Source organism: Octopus sinensis, linkage group LG2 (genome assembly GCF_006345805.1).
Source record: "Octopus sinensis linkage group LG2, ASM634580v1, whole genome shotgun sequence".
Classification (NCBI taxonomy): Eukaryota; Metazoa; Mollusca; class Cephalopoda; order Octopoda; family Octopodidae; genus Octopus; species Octopus sinensis.
This window is the reverse complement of record NC_042998.1, coordinates 6,418,326-6,436,848: the sequence shown is the minus strand read 5'-3', so window position 1 is coordinate 6,436,848 and position 18,523 is coordinate 6,418,326. Positions and strand designations below refer to the sequence as shown.

Sequence of the window (18,523 nt, the reverse complement as noted above, 5' to 3'; positions counted from 1 at the left end):
GAGTCCAGTTTGCTGGACATTGTTGTAGAGCTGAAAAAGAAGTAATTTCTACTCTTCTCCTCTGGAAGCCATCTACTCGCAATACCAGAGGGCGCACACTCTCCTACCCTGATGTAATCTCCAGGGATACAGGCATCCAGCAACAGGACCTCCGTAATGCTATGATGGACGGTGAAGTCTGGCATAACATAGTAAATTCCATTGTCTAGACCACTGTGGAACAATGATGAATGATGATGTACACCCACACATATATCCCTACATATAAACATATATATATATATATATATATATATATCCACATACACTCACATATACATACACATATGGAGGAACCTATTGTGTGTGTACATTTTCATAAACATTTACACATACACATACTGTGTGATCTTGAAAATGAGAAAGAAAGAAAGGGAAAAAACTAAAATATAAAAATAAAAATATAAAGAAAATGTTGTGTCCATTCTTCACTTGGCACTCCCTTGGGTTTCTAAAAGAACAGGTGGTTGACCATTCAATGTTTGATATACATATATCTACACCTAAACACATATCAATATGTGTACATACTTACACACATATATACAAATATACATGCATATACATACATACACATACACACACATACACATATATTTAAAATAATGTTCTGCTATAAACAAAATTCCATTCATTTTATAGTAGGGTCAACATTTATGTTCTATCTTTCACTTGTTTCTGTCATTAGACTGCGGCCATGCTGGGGCACTGCAGTGTGGGCAACAACAATTATGGACACAGGCACATACAGTAGGCTTGTTTCAGTTTCTGTCTATCAGATCCACCGACAATCTTTGGTTGGCCCGAGACAACAGGAGAAGTCACTTGTCCAAGGTGCCATGTGGTGGGACTGAACCTGGAACCATGTGGTTGGGAAGCGAGCTTCTTACCATACAGCTACACCTAAATCCTTTTGGCGCCATTTGATGTTGAAACTTCACATTGCTCAGAATCTGTTACTGCATGGCAACCCACATCATTCTTCAAAATGTTCGTTGGCTGGGCTGCGGTAATTATAATAATTGGTATGCTCTTTTATTTGTTTCAGTCATTTGACTGTGGCCATGCTGGAGCACCACCTTTAGTCGAGCAAATCGACCCCAGGACTTATTCTTTGTAAGCCTAGTACTTATTCTATCGGTCACTTTTGCCGAACCACTAAGTTACAGGGACGTAAACACACCAGCATTGGTTGTCAAGCGATGTTGTGGGGACAAACACAGACACAGAAACATATACACATATACATACGACGGGCTTCTTTCAGTTTCCGTCTACCAAATCCACTCACAAGGCTTTGGTCGGCCCGAGGCTATAGTAGAAGACACTTGCCCAAGGTGCCACACAGTGGGACTGAACCCGGAACCATGTGGTTTGTAACACAGCCACTCCTATGCCTATATATATATATATATATATATGTATAAGAAAAAAAATCATTGCCTTACAAAAAGCTTAGAAGAAATGAAAATATTGAAATAAATATCTTATATACGACAAATATTGGTCGGAAATGAGAATAAAGTCACTTCTCTGATAACCTTTGTGCAGTATAGTAATACCATTTATGAGATGATGATGATGATGATGATGATGGTGGTGAGTTTGGTTCACTGAAGATTTTTCATTTTGCCAAGCCATAGTTTACTGTGAATCTCTTATATCATATTGTCTCTTAGTGTATGCAGAACTATGGTAAAGGCAGTTATTAATATCCAAGTGGCCTCACAAATCATTATTTGACTTCTTTAGATGCTAAATTCTTTGGTACTATAGATTTAAAGATCGATTTAATAATTATTTCGGTAAGAATTATTGAGTGTTAAAAATGGTAAATTGTCAGGCAAAAATACCAAACAGAATTCTTGCTGCTCTTCTGCATTGTACATTTACAGATGAGGCCTATTTACTCTTCCCTCTCTCTCTCTTTCTCTGCTTTCACTGAAATAGAATTAAGCCATTTCTCTTCAATCTCTCTCTTTCTCTGCATTCATTGAGATAGAATTAAGTCATTATTTCCTCCCTGTACAGATGTTTGTTCATGTACCAGTGTCCAAAAAAAAAATCTATATTCTGGATTTTAAGAAAATGTACATGTATGGCTGTGTGATTGAGAAGAAGCTTATTTACCCATAATCTGGTTTTAGATTACCCAAGGTACCATGCAGTAGTACCTTGGGCAAGTGTCTTCTACTAAAGCCCTGGTCTGATCAATGCTTTATGGCAGAAACTGCATAGAAGCTTGTCATTCATATATATATATCTCATCATCATCATCGTTTAACATCCGTTTTCCATGCTAGCACGGGTTGGACGGTTTGACTGGGGTCTGGGAAGCCAGGAGGCTGCACCAGGCTCAGTCTGATCTGGCAGTGTTTCTACAGCTTGATGCCCTTCCTAATGCCAACCACTTCGTGAGTGTAGTGGGTGTTTTTTTCATGCCACCAGCACAGGTGCCAGGGAAGACTGGCAGCGGCCACGATCGGTTGGTGCTTTTTACGTGCCACTAGCACAGAAGCCACTCAAGGCTTGAGCCTGGCTAGGCTTTAAAAGGGCGCATTTATTATTTATTATATATATACATATATATACACACACACACATACACATACACATATAGTACTCCCAGTGTTGGTTTGTTTATATCCCTGTAACTTGAAGGTTTAGCAAAAGAGATGCTAGAATACGTACCAAACTTTTTTTTTTTTTAAGTAAGTACTAAGACTAATTTGTTTGACTAAAATAACATTGAGGAGTGCCTCAGCATGGCTTGCAGACCATTGACTGAAAAAAAAAAAAACCAAAAAAAAAACCAAGGTTAATGGTAAAAGATAAAAAAAACTAATGAAAAAAAATCTTCAAGCTTTAAAAAAAAACACATCAGAAACAAACCAAAATACAAGAGAGAGTAAGTATTGCATAATTTTGTAAGACCATTAGCTCATTTCTGATTTCCTACCATTATTGGAACATAGTTCATTATCTCTTAGTTGTAGAGAACTGTAAATGGTAATTTGTTCATTACTGGCACTGATGGTCTCTAAATGGATGTAATGAATAAGCTTTGATGATTGTATATTGTCCTAATAATCCTGTCATACCATTGACCTTTTACTTATCTCATTTTCTCATTTGAATATTCGTTTCACTTTTATTTAAGAGATTGCATTAGCTCAGGCGGTCAGTTGGCAGAGTTGTTAGAGCATCTGGGAAAAAACAAAAAAACAAAAGCCCCTGCAGTATTTGTTTTTAATCCTCTGTGCTCTAAGTTCAAATCCTGCTGAGGCCATATTTCTCTTGTATACTTTCTGGAGCCCCCCCCCCCCCCCCCAAAAAAAAATTCGAAGATGGTTGATTGATGGAACTGTAAGAATGTTGGACCAAATGCTTTGCCATATTTGTTCCAATGGTTTGTATTTTGAGCTCAAATTTTGCTACTAAGATGATAGTCATAGGTGCCTGTAGCAGAGTTTGCTCTGTTGTAAGCATTTGGGCCGGGTCTCTGGTTTAAGGGTACCTTCTACCTTATCCCTATCAATCTTGGAGAAGATACTCTAAACCAGTAGTTCTCAACCAGGGTTCATGTGGCCCTTTGGGGTTCATATAAGATTTTGTTAAAGTTTATTTGCAATACTCCTTTACTCCTTTATTTGTTTCAGTCATTTGACTGTGACCATGTGGGAGCACCACCTAAAGTCGAGCAAATCGACCCCAGGTCTTATTCTTTGGAAGCCTAGTACTTATTCTATCGGTCTCTTTTGCTGAACCGCTATTTTACGGGGACGTAAGCACACCAGCATCAGTTGTCAATCTATGTGGGGGGGGGGGCAGACACAAATATATACACACACATACATACATATATATATATATATATATATATATATATATATATATATATACGGTGGGCTTCTTTCAGTTTCTGTCTACCAAATCTACTCACAAGGCTTTGGTTGGCCCAAAGCTATAGTAGAAGACACTTGCTCAAGGTGCCACGCAGTGGGACTGAACCTGGAACCATGTGGTTCGTAAGCAAGCTACTTACCACACAGCCACTCCTATGCAATATGCAAAATATTTTAATAATTTTTTAAAAATACAATTCTTAATATCTAATAATAAGATTTTTAAAACATGGAATAGTTTTGAGGATCCATCTAAGTAAAATAGGAACCAAAGGGGCCCATAATGCAAAAATTGGTTGAGAACCACTGCCCTAAATAGTTATGAGCATTGCCTTCCTTCCAGACTAAAAAATTTAAAATAAAAACCCAAAAAAGCAATTATTAATGAGTTCAAATAATAATTTCAAATTTTTGCACAAGCCCAGCAGTATTTATGGGAAAGGGTCAAGTCAATTATGTCACTCCCAGTGTTCAACTGGTACTTATTGCCCTTAAGAGGATGAAAGGCAAAGCCAGTCTTGGTAGAATTTGAACCCAGAATGTAAACAGTGAGAAGAAATGCTGTTCAGTGTCTTGTGAGGCATAACAATAAAAAAACGTACATTTCTAATAAAAATATCGTCATACTTATTTCTTTTCCCTTTCCAGAAAATATAATCATTCATGATGTCATAAGAATTCATGAACTTTTGAGAGAATGTCAACTTATTTCTCTTTCGGAAAATTGAATCTTGAAATACCTAATGCTATAAATAGTAGCATGGACATATTGGGTTGACAAACTCTTTTTAATAGAAAATGTTGAAGGATGCCTGTGGGACATGAAACCACATCTTCTGTAGACATCACATAAATATTTCTTTAGCTTACACTTAATATTAATTCGTGGAGGCGCAATGGCCCAGTGGTTAGGGCAGCGGACTCGCGGTCATAGGATCGCGGTTTCGATTCCCAGACCGGGCGTTGTGAGTGTTTATTGAGCGAAAACATCTAAAGCTCCACGAGGCTCCGGCAGGGATGGTGGTGATCCCTGCTGTACTCTTTCACCACAACTTTCTCTCACTCTTACTTCCTGTTTCTGTTGTACCTGTATTTCAAGGGGCCGGCCTTGTCACTCTCTGTGTCACGCTGAATATCCCCGAGAACTATGTTATGGGTACACGTGTCTGTGGAGTGCTCAGCCACTTACACGTTAATTTCCCGAGCAGGCTGTTCCGTTGATTCGGATCAACCGGAACCCTCGTCGTCGTAACCAACGGAGTGCTTCCATCCATCCAATATTAATTCATAATTTTTGAAAGTGGGTCTAATATTTTTTTCTTTTGTTTTATTGATTCCAGGCCGTGATTGTCTTGCAAGTGCCAAGACCGGAAGTGGGAAAACGGCAGCTTTTGCACTTCCCATCCTCCAACTTCTCTCTGAGGATCCATATGGAATATTTGCTCTTATTGTGACACCAACACGGTAAGTAGTCTGAACTCAATCTTTTTTTTGTGTATCTTTTACTCTTTTACATGTTTCAGCCATTTGACTGCGGCCATGCTGGAGCACTGCCTTTAGTCGAGCAAATCAACCCCAGGACTTATTCTTTGTAAGCCTAGTACTTATTCTATCGGTCTCTTTTGCCAAACCACTAAGTTACGGGGACGTAAACACTCCAACATCGGTTGTTAAGCAATGTTGGGGGAACAAACACAGACACACATAAACACACTCACACACACACATACGACAGGCTTCTTTCAGTTTCCATCTACCAAATCCACTCACAAGGCTTTGGTTAGCCCGAGGCTATAGTAGAAGACACTTGCCCAAGATGCCACGCAGTGGGACTGAACCCAGAACCATGTGGTTGGTAAGCCAGCTACTTACCACACAGCCTCTCCTGCGCCTTTTGGATAAAATAATTGATAATGACGATCATATGTCTGTTTTCCATGCTGGCATGAGTTGGACAGTTTGATTGGAGCTGGCAAGCAAGAGAGCTGCACCAATCTTCAATTGTCTGTTTTGGCATGGTTTCTACAGCTGTAATCCCTTCCTAATGCCAACCACTTAACAACACATACTGGGTACTTTTTACATGGCACCAGTGTGGGTTCTTTTTATGCGATCTCTTTAATTAATCATAGGTGCAGGAGTGGCTGTGTGGTAAGTACCTTGCTTACCAACCACACGGTTCTGGGTTCAGTCCCACTGCATGGCACCTTGGGCAAGTGTTTTCTACTATAGCCTCAGGCCAACCAAAGCCTTGCAAATGGATTTGGTAGATGGAAACTGAAAGAAGCCCATCGTATACATATATATATATATATATATATATATATATATATATATATATATATATATATATTATATATATGTGTGTGTGTGTATGTGTTTGTGTGTCTGTTTGTCCTCCCAGCATCGCTTGACAACTGATGCTGTTGTGTTTACATCCCCGTAACTTAGCGGTTCAGCAAAAGGGCCCGACAGAATAAGTACTAGGCTTACAAAGAATAAGTCCTGGGGACAATTTGCTCGACTAAAGGCAGTGCTCCAGCATGGCCGCAGTCATATGACTGAAACAAGTAAAAGAGAAAAGAGAAATCTCTTCCTAAAATCTTATTCATTTTCTATGTCAGTAATTCCAAACACTCGAGGTGTCAAAAGAATCCTTGGCAGTCATTATTAACAATACTGTGTATGATTTTTTTTTTTTTTTTACATAGAATTCTGTTGTGTCTGGGGGGAGTCATTTTCTTTTTGTGCCTTATAATGTAATACACTCACTGGTAAAATTTCCACTTTTTTTTTCTTATTTTCCTGAAATTTTCGTTGCGTCTTTTAGGAAAATAAAAATAAGAAAAAATAGTAGAAATTTTACCGGTGAGAGTATTACATTATAAGGCACAAAAAGAAAATGACTCTCCAGACACAACAGAATATGCTTCAACACATGAACCCATATAAAGAATCTTGCAAACCAAATCCAAAAACGAAATACATAGAATTCATTATCAGTTATTCATAGTTTACCCTAGTTTCTTCTTAGTTATTGCTTTTAGGCCCTTTTATTGCTGTATTTCTAATCAAAATATGTCTCCTTCTGCTATGCTTTTCGCTTTTAAAGTAAATTATGAATTGTGACTAGTTTTGTAAACCAACTATAACTTTGTGTTTTATTAACACACAGATTGTACAAAACAGATCTGTACGGCACTGCATCTGTCTGTCAGTACTCTACCACTTGAAGCAGCATCAAATGAGCCCCATCCCACTGCTCTTCATATTTATTATAAAGGAAATTATTAACTCTAATCTAAGAGAGGAATCTCTCCTTCTGTCATTTATTTACATTCTGTATTTATTTACATTGGCGTTAGGAAGGGCATCCAGCTGTAGAAACTCTGCCAGATCAGACTGGAGCCTGGTGCTGCCATCTGGTTCACCAGTCCTCAGTCAAATCGTCCAACCCATGCTAGCATGGAAAGCGGACGTTAAACGATGATGATGATGATGTAATATTTACAATCCATAGGGTTTTGGATTTTTGCAATGTCTTCCAGAGCTTTTGGAAGGAACTTTCTTTGAAAATTGGCTGCTAATTATTCGATGAGTGATGACTTATTCAATGATTTAATTAATGAATTAATGGCAGATAATGCTTTGGAAACGACAATTATAACAATATACCTCTTTCTTCTGTACACACTTCGATGTTTGACTTTTCCTCATGTGATTTGGAGGAAATATTACCCGAAAAATGGTCAGGCACCAAACCTTTTGAAAGTGTTGGCTCAAAAATACTTTTACGGAACCTGTGTTACCAGCTTTTACCATTAAATTTTAAGCAGTACAATCACCCGACACCCTGTTAGTTTGTATGCAGAATGAATGATAGCTATCAGCTTTGTTCCTACATGTTGTGAGGAAATTTATACACACCTAGGTATGATATTTCTGATGAGTTTAACACCTCATCTGTAAATTTAATAATGAATAAACTGCAAAAAGGTTAAGAATATCCATTTATTTTGTTTGTCTTTGCTTGTTTAATTTGCATATAATTAATTACAAACATTTTCCTTTTCACTATCTCTTTTAAGTGTATCTGTTTTTTAGTTATGCAGGTGTAATTAACAATTAACAATTATACCTGCATAACTTTAAGTATAGCACAAATGACTACTTGGGTTAAGAAATTAAAAAAAACTATTTAAAAAAAACCCTCTTTTCTGCAATGCTGCCAATTTTGACTAAACCTGACCACAGGTAAACACACCATAAACATTTAACCTTCTATCTGCTGTTGCCGCGATTTGTCATCCATAAGTTTTCTCCTCTGTAGCTAGCTGCAAGTGCATTCTGTCTCCTTGAGGAGGGGGCTTAAAATAAAACACATTCCTACCTTTATTTCCAGTACTTAAAGGTAATAAACAGGCTACTTTCGATTCGAAACGACACTTTTACTCTTTTACTTGTTTCAGTCATTTGACTGTGGCCATGCTGGAGCACTGCCTTTTAGTCAAGCAAATCAACCCCAGGACTTATTCTTTGTAAGCCTAGTACTTATTCTATGAGTCTCTTTTGCCAGACCGCTAAGTTATGGGGACGTAAACACGCCAGCATTGGTTGTCAAGCAATGTTGGGGGGACAAACACAGACACACAAACATATACACACACACATACATACATACATATATATATACATATATATGACAGGCTTCTTTCAGTTTCTGTCTACCAAATCCACTCACAAGGCTTTGGTCGGCCCGAGGCTATAGTAGAAGACACTTGCCCAAGGTACCACGCAGTAGGAATGAACCTGGAACCATGTGGTTGGTAAGCAAGCTACTACCACACAGCCACTCCTGTGCCTATCCTACTATATCATTCTAAAAGTAATCACATTAAAGCTACAAGATAATGCATGGTTTAATTCAAAGTACAGTAAAGTTCCATTTAATTTATGCACTTTTTTTCTGCAAAAACAAAAATAAACTTTAGGGGGTGCGTAAATTACATGAGTAGATCATTTCCAGAATATTGTTTTGAAAAATGACATACAGGAAGTCCACTCATTTCATGTCAGAATAGGTTTTTACAGAAAAAATATAATGAAGGTGACTTTTATTTATGCTGGACAGTATAAAGCTTACTTTTTCTGTATCTCTTCTCTCTATATATAAACGGCAGTTTGTCTGTCTGTGTGTCTGTTTTCTCGTACCCTCACTCTGACCACGGCTTTCAACCGATTCTGATGAAACTTGACACACACGTAGCCCAATGTCATAATTCAAAACTAACGCAGCGAAAATTTTGAAAAGTTCCCCCAGTTCTGAAAAAAAATCGATAAATTCGACATGGGGTCGAGAATCAGAAACCCAAACCACAGACCGTCTAGGGGACGCAACTCCACCTTTTTTAACTCTCAAAAAAATTTACCATCATTTTTTCCCCATTTTTTTGCTATTTTTTGGCTATAACTCTCTAAAAATGCTTTATAGTTATTTCCCTTACAAACCTGAGCAACGCCGGGCGATACTGCTAGTAAATTTACTAAAACCATTTAATGGTTAACTACTTTTTGAAGTTTGATGTTCATGCTGGTAATCATGGTCCGGGCCATATTTTACATTGCTTGGAGTTTCTACCTATCGCAATGGATCCCAGCAATTTCCTTAAATAGACCAGTTTTTCTCCGCTTAGAGAGTTTAAATTGTGTTTGTACCAGGAAACTGCTCACTTTCTCCATGTTACAACACAATGAAATTCCTCACCACCGGTATCACTGCTATTAGCTCTTACTGCATCTAGTGTCGACAACGACAACATCATGACTCACTCTTGTGCATGTAAACTCGCTAAGTGAGCATGACTTAGCATTCCTACAGAAACCTTCATTTACCTTATACGATGTTTAATGTCATTTCACATTCATGTTGAATTATGCAATCTTGTGTTGTCTCCATAGAACACTTGTAATGTATCACCAGTTCTTTTGGTATAGTAGATTTTTGCTATTCTTGTTTATGTTTCCTCACAGATGTGTATATTCTAACAAATCGTTTCTTAAATTTTGCATGTTTCTTGTTCAATAAACACCGAGTTAAACTTGCCAAGCTGCTTATTTTCTTCTTTTGATTTTTAATGTTTATTTTAGCTGGTTTGGTCTCCTGCCACTAAAACAGTAATGACAATTTTTTAAGTTTGCTCAATATTTTATAAGTGTGAAAGGAATTAAAATTTCGATACTCCATATCAAAAGTTCTGACAAGAATAGGCAGAAATTCAGAGCTTGAAACAAGAAGACACTTTTGACCAATCAGAATTCTGTTTACAAAATCAGTTTGATCAGCTACCTTCCTCTGTCGGTTCAGTAAAGTGTCTTCCAAGCTGATGATTATTGGTAATTAAAACTTATTTTGCAACACTGGTGCATATTTATCAGCTTTGTTTTTGTCAATAAGAATTATCAACAACTTTTCCTGTGATGGTGATTTGAGAAGACATACAGAAGTATGTCTAAAGATCGGGCATGATCTCTTTTGGGCAAGAAATGTAAAATAAAGTTTATTATAAACAATACAAACACTTCGTAATTTAGTAGCTTTCAATGTGATTCCTGTTAAGCAAAATTTATTTTTATCTAATGAAAATTTAATAAGATCTAATCATAAGTAAGTGAAATTATGCTTAATACAACTAAATTGAAAACCTTTTCCCCCTGGCCATATCAGCAATTCTGAAAACTTTTGGCTGCGAATTTTACATGAATAGAAGCTTTTTTTAACAAATTTTATCCTGAAAATCACTGGCGTAAATTACATGGGTTTTTCTGGTAATGTGAATAGATAAGCATTATATTAGACTGGGTAATCTGACTGCTGAATGGTTTACCTTTTCGTGTTTAAATGACTATCAAATATATTGCTTATTTCTTCACATTACTCTTTACTCTTTTACTTGTTTCAGTCATTTGACTGCGGCCATGCTGGAGCACTGCCTTTAATCGAGCAACTCGACCCCGGGACTTATTCTTTTGTAAGCCCAGTACTTATTCTATCGGTCTCTTTTGCCGAACCGCTAAGTAACGGGGACATAAACACACCAGCATCGGTTGTCAAGCAATGCTAGGGGGACAAACACAGACACACAAACATACACGCACATGCATATATATACATATATACAACGGACTTCTTTCAGTTTCCGTCTACCAAATTCACTCACAAGGCATTGGTCGGCCCGAGGCTATAGTAGAAGACACCTGCCCGAGGTGCCATGCAGTGGGACTGAACCTGGAACCATGTGGTTGGTAAACAAGCTACTTACCACACAGCCACTCCCGTGCCTATTGTTAGAATTAATCATTGTTTAGAATTAATCATAACCTATCTGGTACTTTCAAGATTTTGATGATGTGGTTGTTTATTTTTTGAATGGCATTGTAGGGTAGGTGTGAGAGGCCAGGTATGAACATAAAACAGGTAGAATATTTGACCAAATGTGGTCAGTTTAAATGCTAAAGGGTTAAAGAAATATTGCAGTTTCTCTGTATGAAACCATCATAGGTGGATGTCATGTTTATTTTAAAAGTGAAAGTGTTAGGTTAAAAGGGAAGCCGCTAGGTGAAGCGTGAAATTAGTCTAACACACCTTTTCCCTTTGTTTACATTTTGCTTGGAGATAAGTTTCTGCCATTATTATGTGGAACTCTTGAATTGGAATAACCAATAACAAACAGTCAATGGATTTTCAGTCAGACAGGATGAATGATTGGGTTTGGGTTCTTACCAAAATTTTTGGAAGAGAAATATTTCATAAGTTTCCATTTCATTCTCTTTCTTGAAAAAATTGCTTTCACTACCATATTGCTGTCTGACTTGTTTACATTATTGGAAATCAAAGCATTCGGTTCAAGCCTCACTACATATTTATACTTGTCTCAATTTTTATCTGCTGCATTTGAAAATCAGTCGAATTCAAAATGATTTCTCAATATTTTCAAATCTGAAGGGGGTTTTTTTTTTATTTAATATAGATTTTAAAAAATAGTAGAATTTTATTCAAAATATGAAAAAGAAAGGAAAAATTATCCAAAATATTATGAGAATTCAAAATTCCACATTAGCTGGAGTCACAATTTTCTATTAACTTCACTCAGTTTATGATATCAGTTTGATATAAATATAGAATGGTAAATATAAGGAGTTTTAGATGCTTTGTGTGGTAAGTAGCTTGCTAAACAACCACATGGTTCCAGGTTCAGTCCCACTGCGTGGCATCTTGGGCAAGTGTCTTCTGCTATAGCCCCAGGCCGACCAATGCCTTGTGAGTGGATTTGGTAGACGGAAACTGAAAGAAGCCTGTCGTATATATGTATATATATATATATGTGTGTGTGTTTGTGTTTGTCCCCCTAAGCATTGCTTGACAACCGATGCTGGTGTGTTTACATCCCCGTTACTTAGCGGTTCGGCAAAAGAGAGCGATATAATAAGTACTAGGCTTTCAAAGAATAAGTCCCGGGGTCGATTTGCTCAACTAAAGGCGGTGCTTCAGCATGGCCACAGTCAAATGACTGAAACAAGTAGAAGAGTATATGAATCACAAGATGTTCTGGGTGATTTGGTAAAAGTTTTTTCATCCTTTTTTTTTTTTTTTGAACATGATTCTGTCTGAATTTACACTAAAGTTCTTCACTCTCTCTTCAATGCCATTTGGTTCTGAGTTCAAACCTTATTTATGTATATATGCATTCATGCATGCATATAGACACACACACACACACACACATATATATATATAATATGAGGGAATATTATTCAAAACTTACAGGGAAAAATTCACTTCAGAAATACATATTATTTTGCACATTACTTAATCATTGTTATATGTTTTATCTTATATTTAATCTTTCTATAAGATGTCATTCTTCTAAATGGTGTAATTTAATTTTTCATTATTGAATTGATAAAAGGTGTTTTTTTTTCTAGTTTATATATATATATATATATATATATATATACATGTGTGCATTCTTGCATATAAACATGTATATGATAGCTTCCATACAGTTACTGCATACCAGATTTCAGACACAAGGCATTGGTCAGCTCAAGACTTATAGCAAAAGACACTTACCCTCAGTGCCATGCTCTGGGATAGAACCTGAAATCATATAAATTGCAAAATGAATGTCTTAATCACGCAGCCGCCACTGTATATTATTGGCTGTACTCATGACTACAGTCTAAAACTGGTATTATGACTGGGTCCCTATATGTCTTGCAACCTAGTGGTTTGACAAACAGAGATGGATGCAAATGCCGGGGTTAATGTGCTCATCTAAAATCCTTGAAAGCAGTGCTCTAGCATGGCTGCAGTCCAATAATTGAAACAAGATTCCAATCAATAAAAGAAGTAACAGAATTCTTCAGAAAGAAGTTTGCATCTAGTTTTTAAAACCTTATCTATTCCGCCTTCGGCAATTTGCTTCACCATTTTCTTCTTTTCCTTTTACATTTTTTGGTTAAATTTGCCTACTTTCAGTTTTTGAGGGATATTAATCTGTTAATCTGAGTTTTTTTTTTTCTTTTTTTACGTTGTTGCTGCATTTTACTGTTGAATATACCTGATTGGATTTGGATTTTACGAAAAAAAAAAAATTACTAAACGAGCTAAACAATTAAGTGCTACAATTGCTTAAAGTTAGAAAAGGGCTACACAACCCATCCTCCTTGTATTTCCACTTTATACAAACTTTCTGGTAATTTAAAATGTAGTAGAACTGTTTCGGGTTTGTTCTCTATGCAGATGCGCAAGAACTAGGCTACTTTGCTAAAAGTTGGTATCCTCCTTCGATCAAACCTAGCCCTTCTGTCTTAACCAACCTTTTAGACCCTGAAACATTGACTAACTCTTCTCCTTCCTTTAGGAAACAAACCATTCACTTACTCTGTCTTTCTGTGTATCTGTATGCCTTTTGTCTGTCTGTCTGTCTCTCTGCCTCTCTATCTCTCTCTCTTTCCATGTCTCAAACCAGTGAAATTCTCACAAGTAAAATGATAGATTTCTTGCTTCCCATTTCTCTCTCTCTCTCTCTTTTTTGTTCTATTGACATAAAATCGGTGAATACAAAAAAAAAAGGAATGTTCTTCCATGATTTTCTTTCCTTCATAATATTACATTTCATTTTCTTTCTCTCTCTCTCTCTCTCTCTCTCACACACAAACACTTACCCAAACACCCACACATATCTATAGTACTTTAAATATGTTTTTAGATTTAACAAATTCCTGATGGGTGAAGGTGAGGGTTGAAGCTGTAATGATTCTAAACATATTACTTTAAATGGAATAAATGTAACCAAAATGTCAGTTCCACTCATTTATGTGTAATCATCATCTTTCTCAGAAAAATGTGAGTGTTTCTTGCCTGATGGAGAGTCAAGAAGAGCTTTTTGGAAAATATTTTGGCTTCAAGGTGTTCTTAGGAAAACATATGAACACACACATATATATCTGCATTATATGTGTATATATTTGAAAATAAAAATATATATCTTGGTAGCCTGGAGAAGTAGATTTCTCTAGCTTGTAATCTGTCATTTTGGTCTAATAAGGTTTCTTGGAAATAGTTCTGAATAAATTTGTATACATATACACAAAGAAAAATAGGAAATCCATGTGATTATCACCATTCTCTGTTGAATATGTGTGCATATAGATATATGTATAGTGCGTGTTTGTATATACATGTGTGTCTGTGTATATACATTTGTGTGTGTATGTGTGTGTGTGCACATACACAAACCTCCATATACAAAGCCTTACCATTTTCACCTGAAAAATATAAGAAATTGTTATTTCAGTGCTGAGAAAAAATTTAAGACATATTTGAGAATATACTGAGATATTTCATTTACACACACACACACACACACACACACACACACACACACACACACACACACACACAAACACACACAAACACAAACACACACATGTATGTGTGTGTGTATACATACAAATACATCTGTTTGTTTATCTATCTATGCACATACACACGCATGCATGCACGCACCCACGCATGCACACACACTCACATTCAGTTGAAAATATTCCCTGGAGGAGCTCCAAACATTTAGTGCTCAATAGGAATTTATCACCACATTTTAAAAAGTAATGGAATTCATGCAGCTGAAATACAAATTCCTAATGACAGCACTATGATTTGCAATTCACGTCTCTACCTACATGAAACCTGTATAAACCTCTCTACAAGATGCTTGCCTCTTAAATAGGAAGTAAGTTATTCAAATAAAATTATTCTTTTTCACTTGGTATTTTTTTTCTCTTTCTGGTAGCATATTTATATTAAGTATCCCTTAATATATACATATACATATATATATATACATACACATACATATATATATAATCCTGTATGTTTGTGAAGATAATTTATAGCAAAGCAGTCATATTAAGCCTATAAAAAAATTATTTCTGCCACTGGCCAGATTTGAATTGATTTATATATATCAAAATATGTGAAGTATATTTTCTACTCAGAGTTAGTGTTGATCAGTTATATGCAACTTGTGGCTTTCTGGATTTACTGGTTGGCATACCTAAAAAAAAAGAGATAAAAAATCATCTCGAATTTTTTAGTAGTATGGCCCATGACCAGCCTGCTTCTCAAAAAAGATTGCTCCCCACCTGATACTCTCTTTATTCTTTGCTCTTTTACTTGCTTCAGTCATTTGACTGTGGCCATGCTGGAGCACCGCCTTCAGTCGAGCAAATTGACCCCCAGGACTTATTCTTTGTAAGCCTAGTACTTATTCTATCGGTCCCTTTTGCCGAGCCGCTAAGTTACGGGGACGTAAACACACCAGCGTCAGTCGTCAAGCGATGTCGGGGAACAAACACAGACGCACAAAGACATATGCTCCTACACGCATTTGTTTCTCTCCTTGTTTCTTTTCTGTGTATCTTTCTGTCGAAGAGCGTAGGCTCGAAACGTAAAAGACTTGTTCTATTTCTATTCCTGAGCGCCATACTAATACATTTGTTTGTTTGTACTCCACCTGCCTTCGTCTTTTGCTTATTTTCGTAAACCTTCCTGTTATATATATATATATGATAGGCTTCTTTCAGTTTCCGTCTACCTAATCCGTTCGCAAGGCTTTGGTCGGCCTGAGGCTATAGTAGAAGACACTTGTCCAGGTGCCACGCTGTGGGACTGAACCCGGAACCATGTGGTTGGTAAGCAAGCTACTTACCACACAGCCACTCCTACGCCTATATGTAATTTATTTTAAGGTTTACACAAGGGTAAAAAGTAAGAGTTTTAACAAAGAAAAAAAAAAGGAATTCTAATGCTTCTGCCATACACAGGCCACATGGTTTTCATCCCTTGTATTTCAGCTCAGTCAGAATAACAACAGCAATGAACAAGAACAATGTCGACAACAAAGATGACAACAATGACAATGATGATGATGAGAAATTTCTAGGAATGGCTGTGTGGTAAGTAGCTTGCTTACGAACCACATGCTTCTGGGTTCAGTCCCACTGCATGGTACCTTAAGCAAGTATCTTCTACTATAGCCTTGGGCCGATCAAAGCCTTGTGGGTGGATTTGGTAGATGGAAACTGAAAGAATCCTGCGCATATATATATATTTTATACACACACACATGTATATCATCATCATCATCATCATCATTATTTAGCATCTGCTCTCCATGCTGGTATGGGTTAGACGGTTTGACTGAAACTGGCAAGCTGGAGAGCTGCACCAAGTTCCTGTCTGATTTGGCATGGTTTCTACAGCTGGATGCTTTTCGTAATGCCAAATAAATAAATAGATAAATAAATACACACACACACATTTGTTTCCAGTTTTCTTATTTCTTTATTGCCCACAAGGGGCTATACACAGAGAGGACAAACAAGGACAGACAAACGGATTAAGTTGATCCCAGTGCATAACTGGTACTTATTTAATCGACCCCGAAAGGATGAAAGGCAAAGTCGACCTCGGCGGAATTTGAACTCAGAAAGTAACAACAGACGAAATACCACTAAGCATTTCGCCCGGCATGCTAACACTTCTGCCAGCTCGCTGCCTCAACTAGGATGCTTTCTGCATTAAGAGAGAATTCTAGCTCATAGCTGGCATAATACTAAATAGTGACTTAGCAGTTGATAGCTAATGAAATCAATTAAATGAAATACTGCTAAGCATTTCGCCTGGCGTGCTAACGATTCTGCCAGCTCGCCGCCTTGTTTCCAGTTTTCTGTAGAAAATATGCCTGGATTACAGGAAAATATTATCCTGTTTGTAAATAGGTATGGGTTAGTGACAGGAGAGGCATGTAGCTATTGAAAATCTGCCACAACAAATTCTATGCAAGCCTTGCAAGTATGGAAAAGTGGGCATTCGATAACGATGGTGGTGCTTCTGCACTAACAACCAGTGCTTGATCCTTACAGACAACCTTACTTTCTTATTAACATAGATACATCCTTCTCTAATAGCTTTACATAAATTCATCTCCATAAAATTTGAATAGATATTAATGTCATTTAACTTACTCTACCTGGTAGCTACAAATACATTAGAGATTTTGATAGTATCTGTAATGTTGTATTGAATTTATATATAGTCGCTATGTTATGGAATATGACACAAGACGACAATTTTATCTTTGTTGTTGTATATTAACTATCCATAGCCTTAGCACAAGGTAATAAGATTATTTGCAATATTCATTGCTTTGTTCTTCAATCTTTTCTGTTAAGTGCATTGTATCTAGGGTCTCTGTGATATTTAGATATTTGGGCACTTCTTCAGAAATGCACCTCTCCAATTAAACTGAATGCAATGAAGAAAAAATGTTATGAAAATGGAAGATGTATACAAAATAAATGATATGTGCAAAAAATTAGAAAGATCCACCCATATAGGTGCAGGAGTGGCTGTGTGGTAAGTAGCTTGCTAACCGACCACATGGTTCCGGGTTCAGTCCCACTGCGTGGCATCTTGGGCAAGTGTCTTCTGCTATAGCCCCGGGCCGACCAATGCCTTGTGAGTGGATTTGGTAGACGGAAACTGAAAGAAGCCTGTCGTATATATGTATATATATATGTATGTGTGTGTGTATATGTTTGTGTTTGTCCCCCTAGCATTGCTTGACAACCGATGCTGGTATGTTTACGTCCCCGTCACTTAGCGGTTCGGCAAAAGAGACCGATAGAATAAGTACTGGGCTTACAAAAGAATAAGTCCTGGGGCCAAGTTGCTCGATTAAAGGCGGTGCTCCAGCATGGCCGCAGTCAAATGACTGAAACAAGTAAAAGAGTAAAGAGTAATACCAGGTACATTAACAAGGCTTTGGTCAATCAGAGGCTAGAAGACACTTGCGCAAGGTACCATGCAGTGTAATTGAACCTGAAACCACATGTTGAAAGTGAACTTCTGAACCACACAGCCATGCCTGTACTTTACAATTATTCTTTATTTTAAATGGGCTCATTTTGTATATTTCTTCCTCTAGAAATTACATCAGCAAACAGAGTGGTTG

General features: G+C 37.0%; 1 protein-coding gene across 2 annotated transcripts in view; it reads left to right on the top strand.

Annotated features, from left to right (window-relative positions):
- The window catches only part of LOC115232078 (probable ATP-dependent RNA helicase DDX49), a 700,146-nt gene that overhangs the window by 101,657 nt on the left and 579,966 nt on the right, over positions 1–18,523 (top strand). The window contains exon 3 of one of the 2 annotated variants that reach the window (XM_036511346.1): positions 5,290–5,408. In XM_036511346.1, the coding sequence (XP_036367239.1) occupies positions 5,290–5,408 (119 nt within the window). Of the gene's footprint in view, positions 1–5,284; positions 5,409–18,523 lie in introns of both variants that reach the window. The other variant, XM_029801952.2, reaches the window with a different exon arrangement.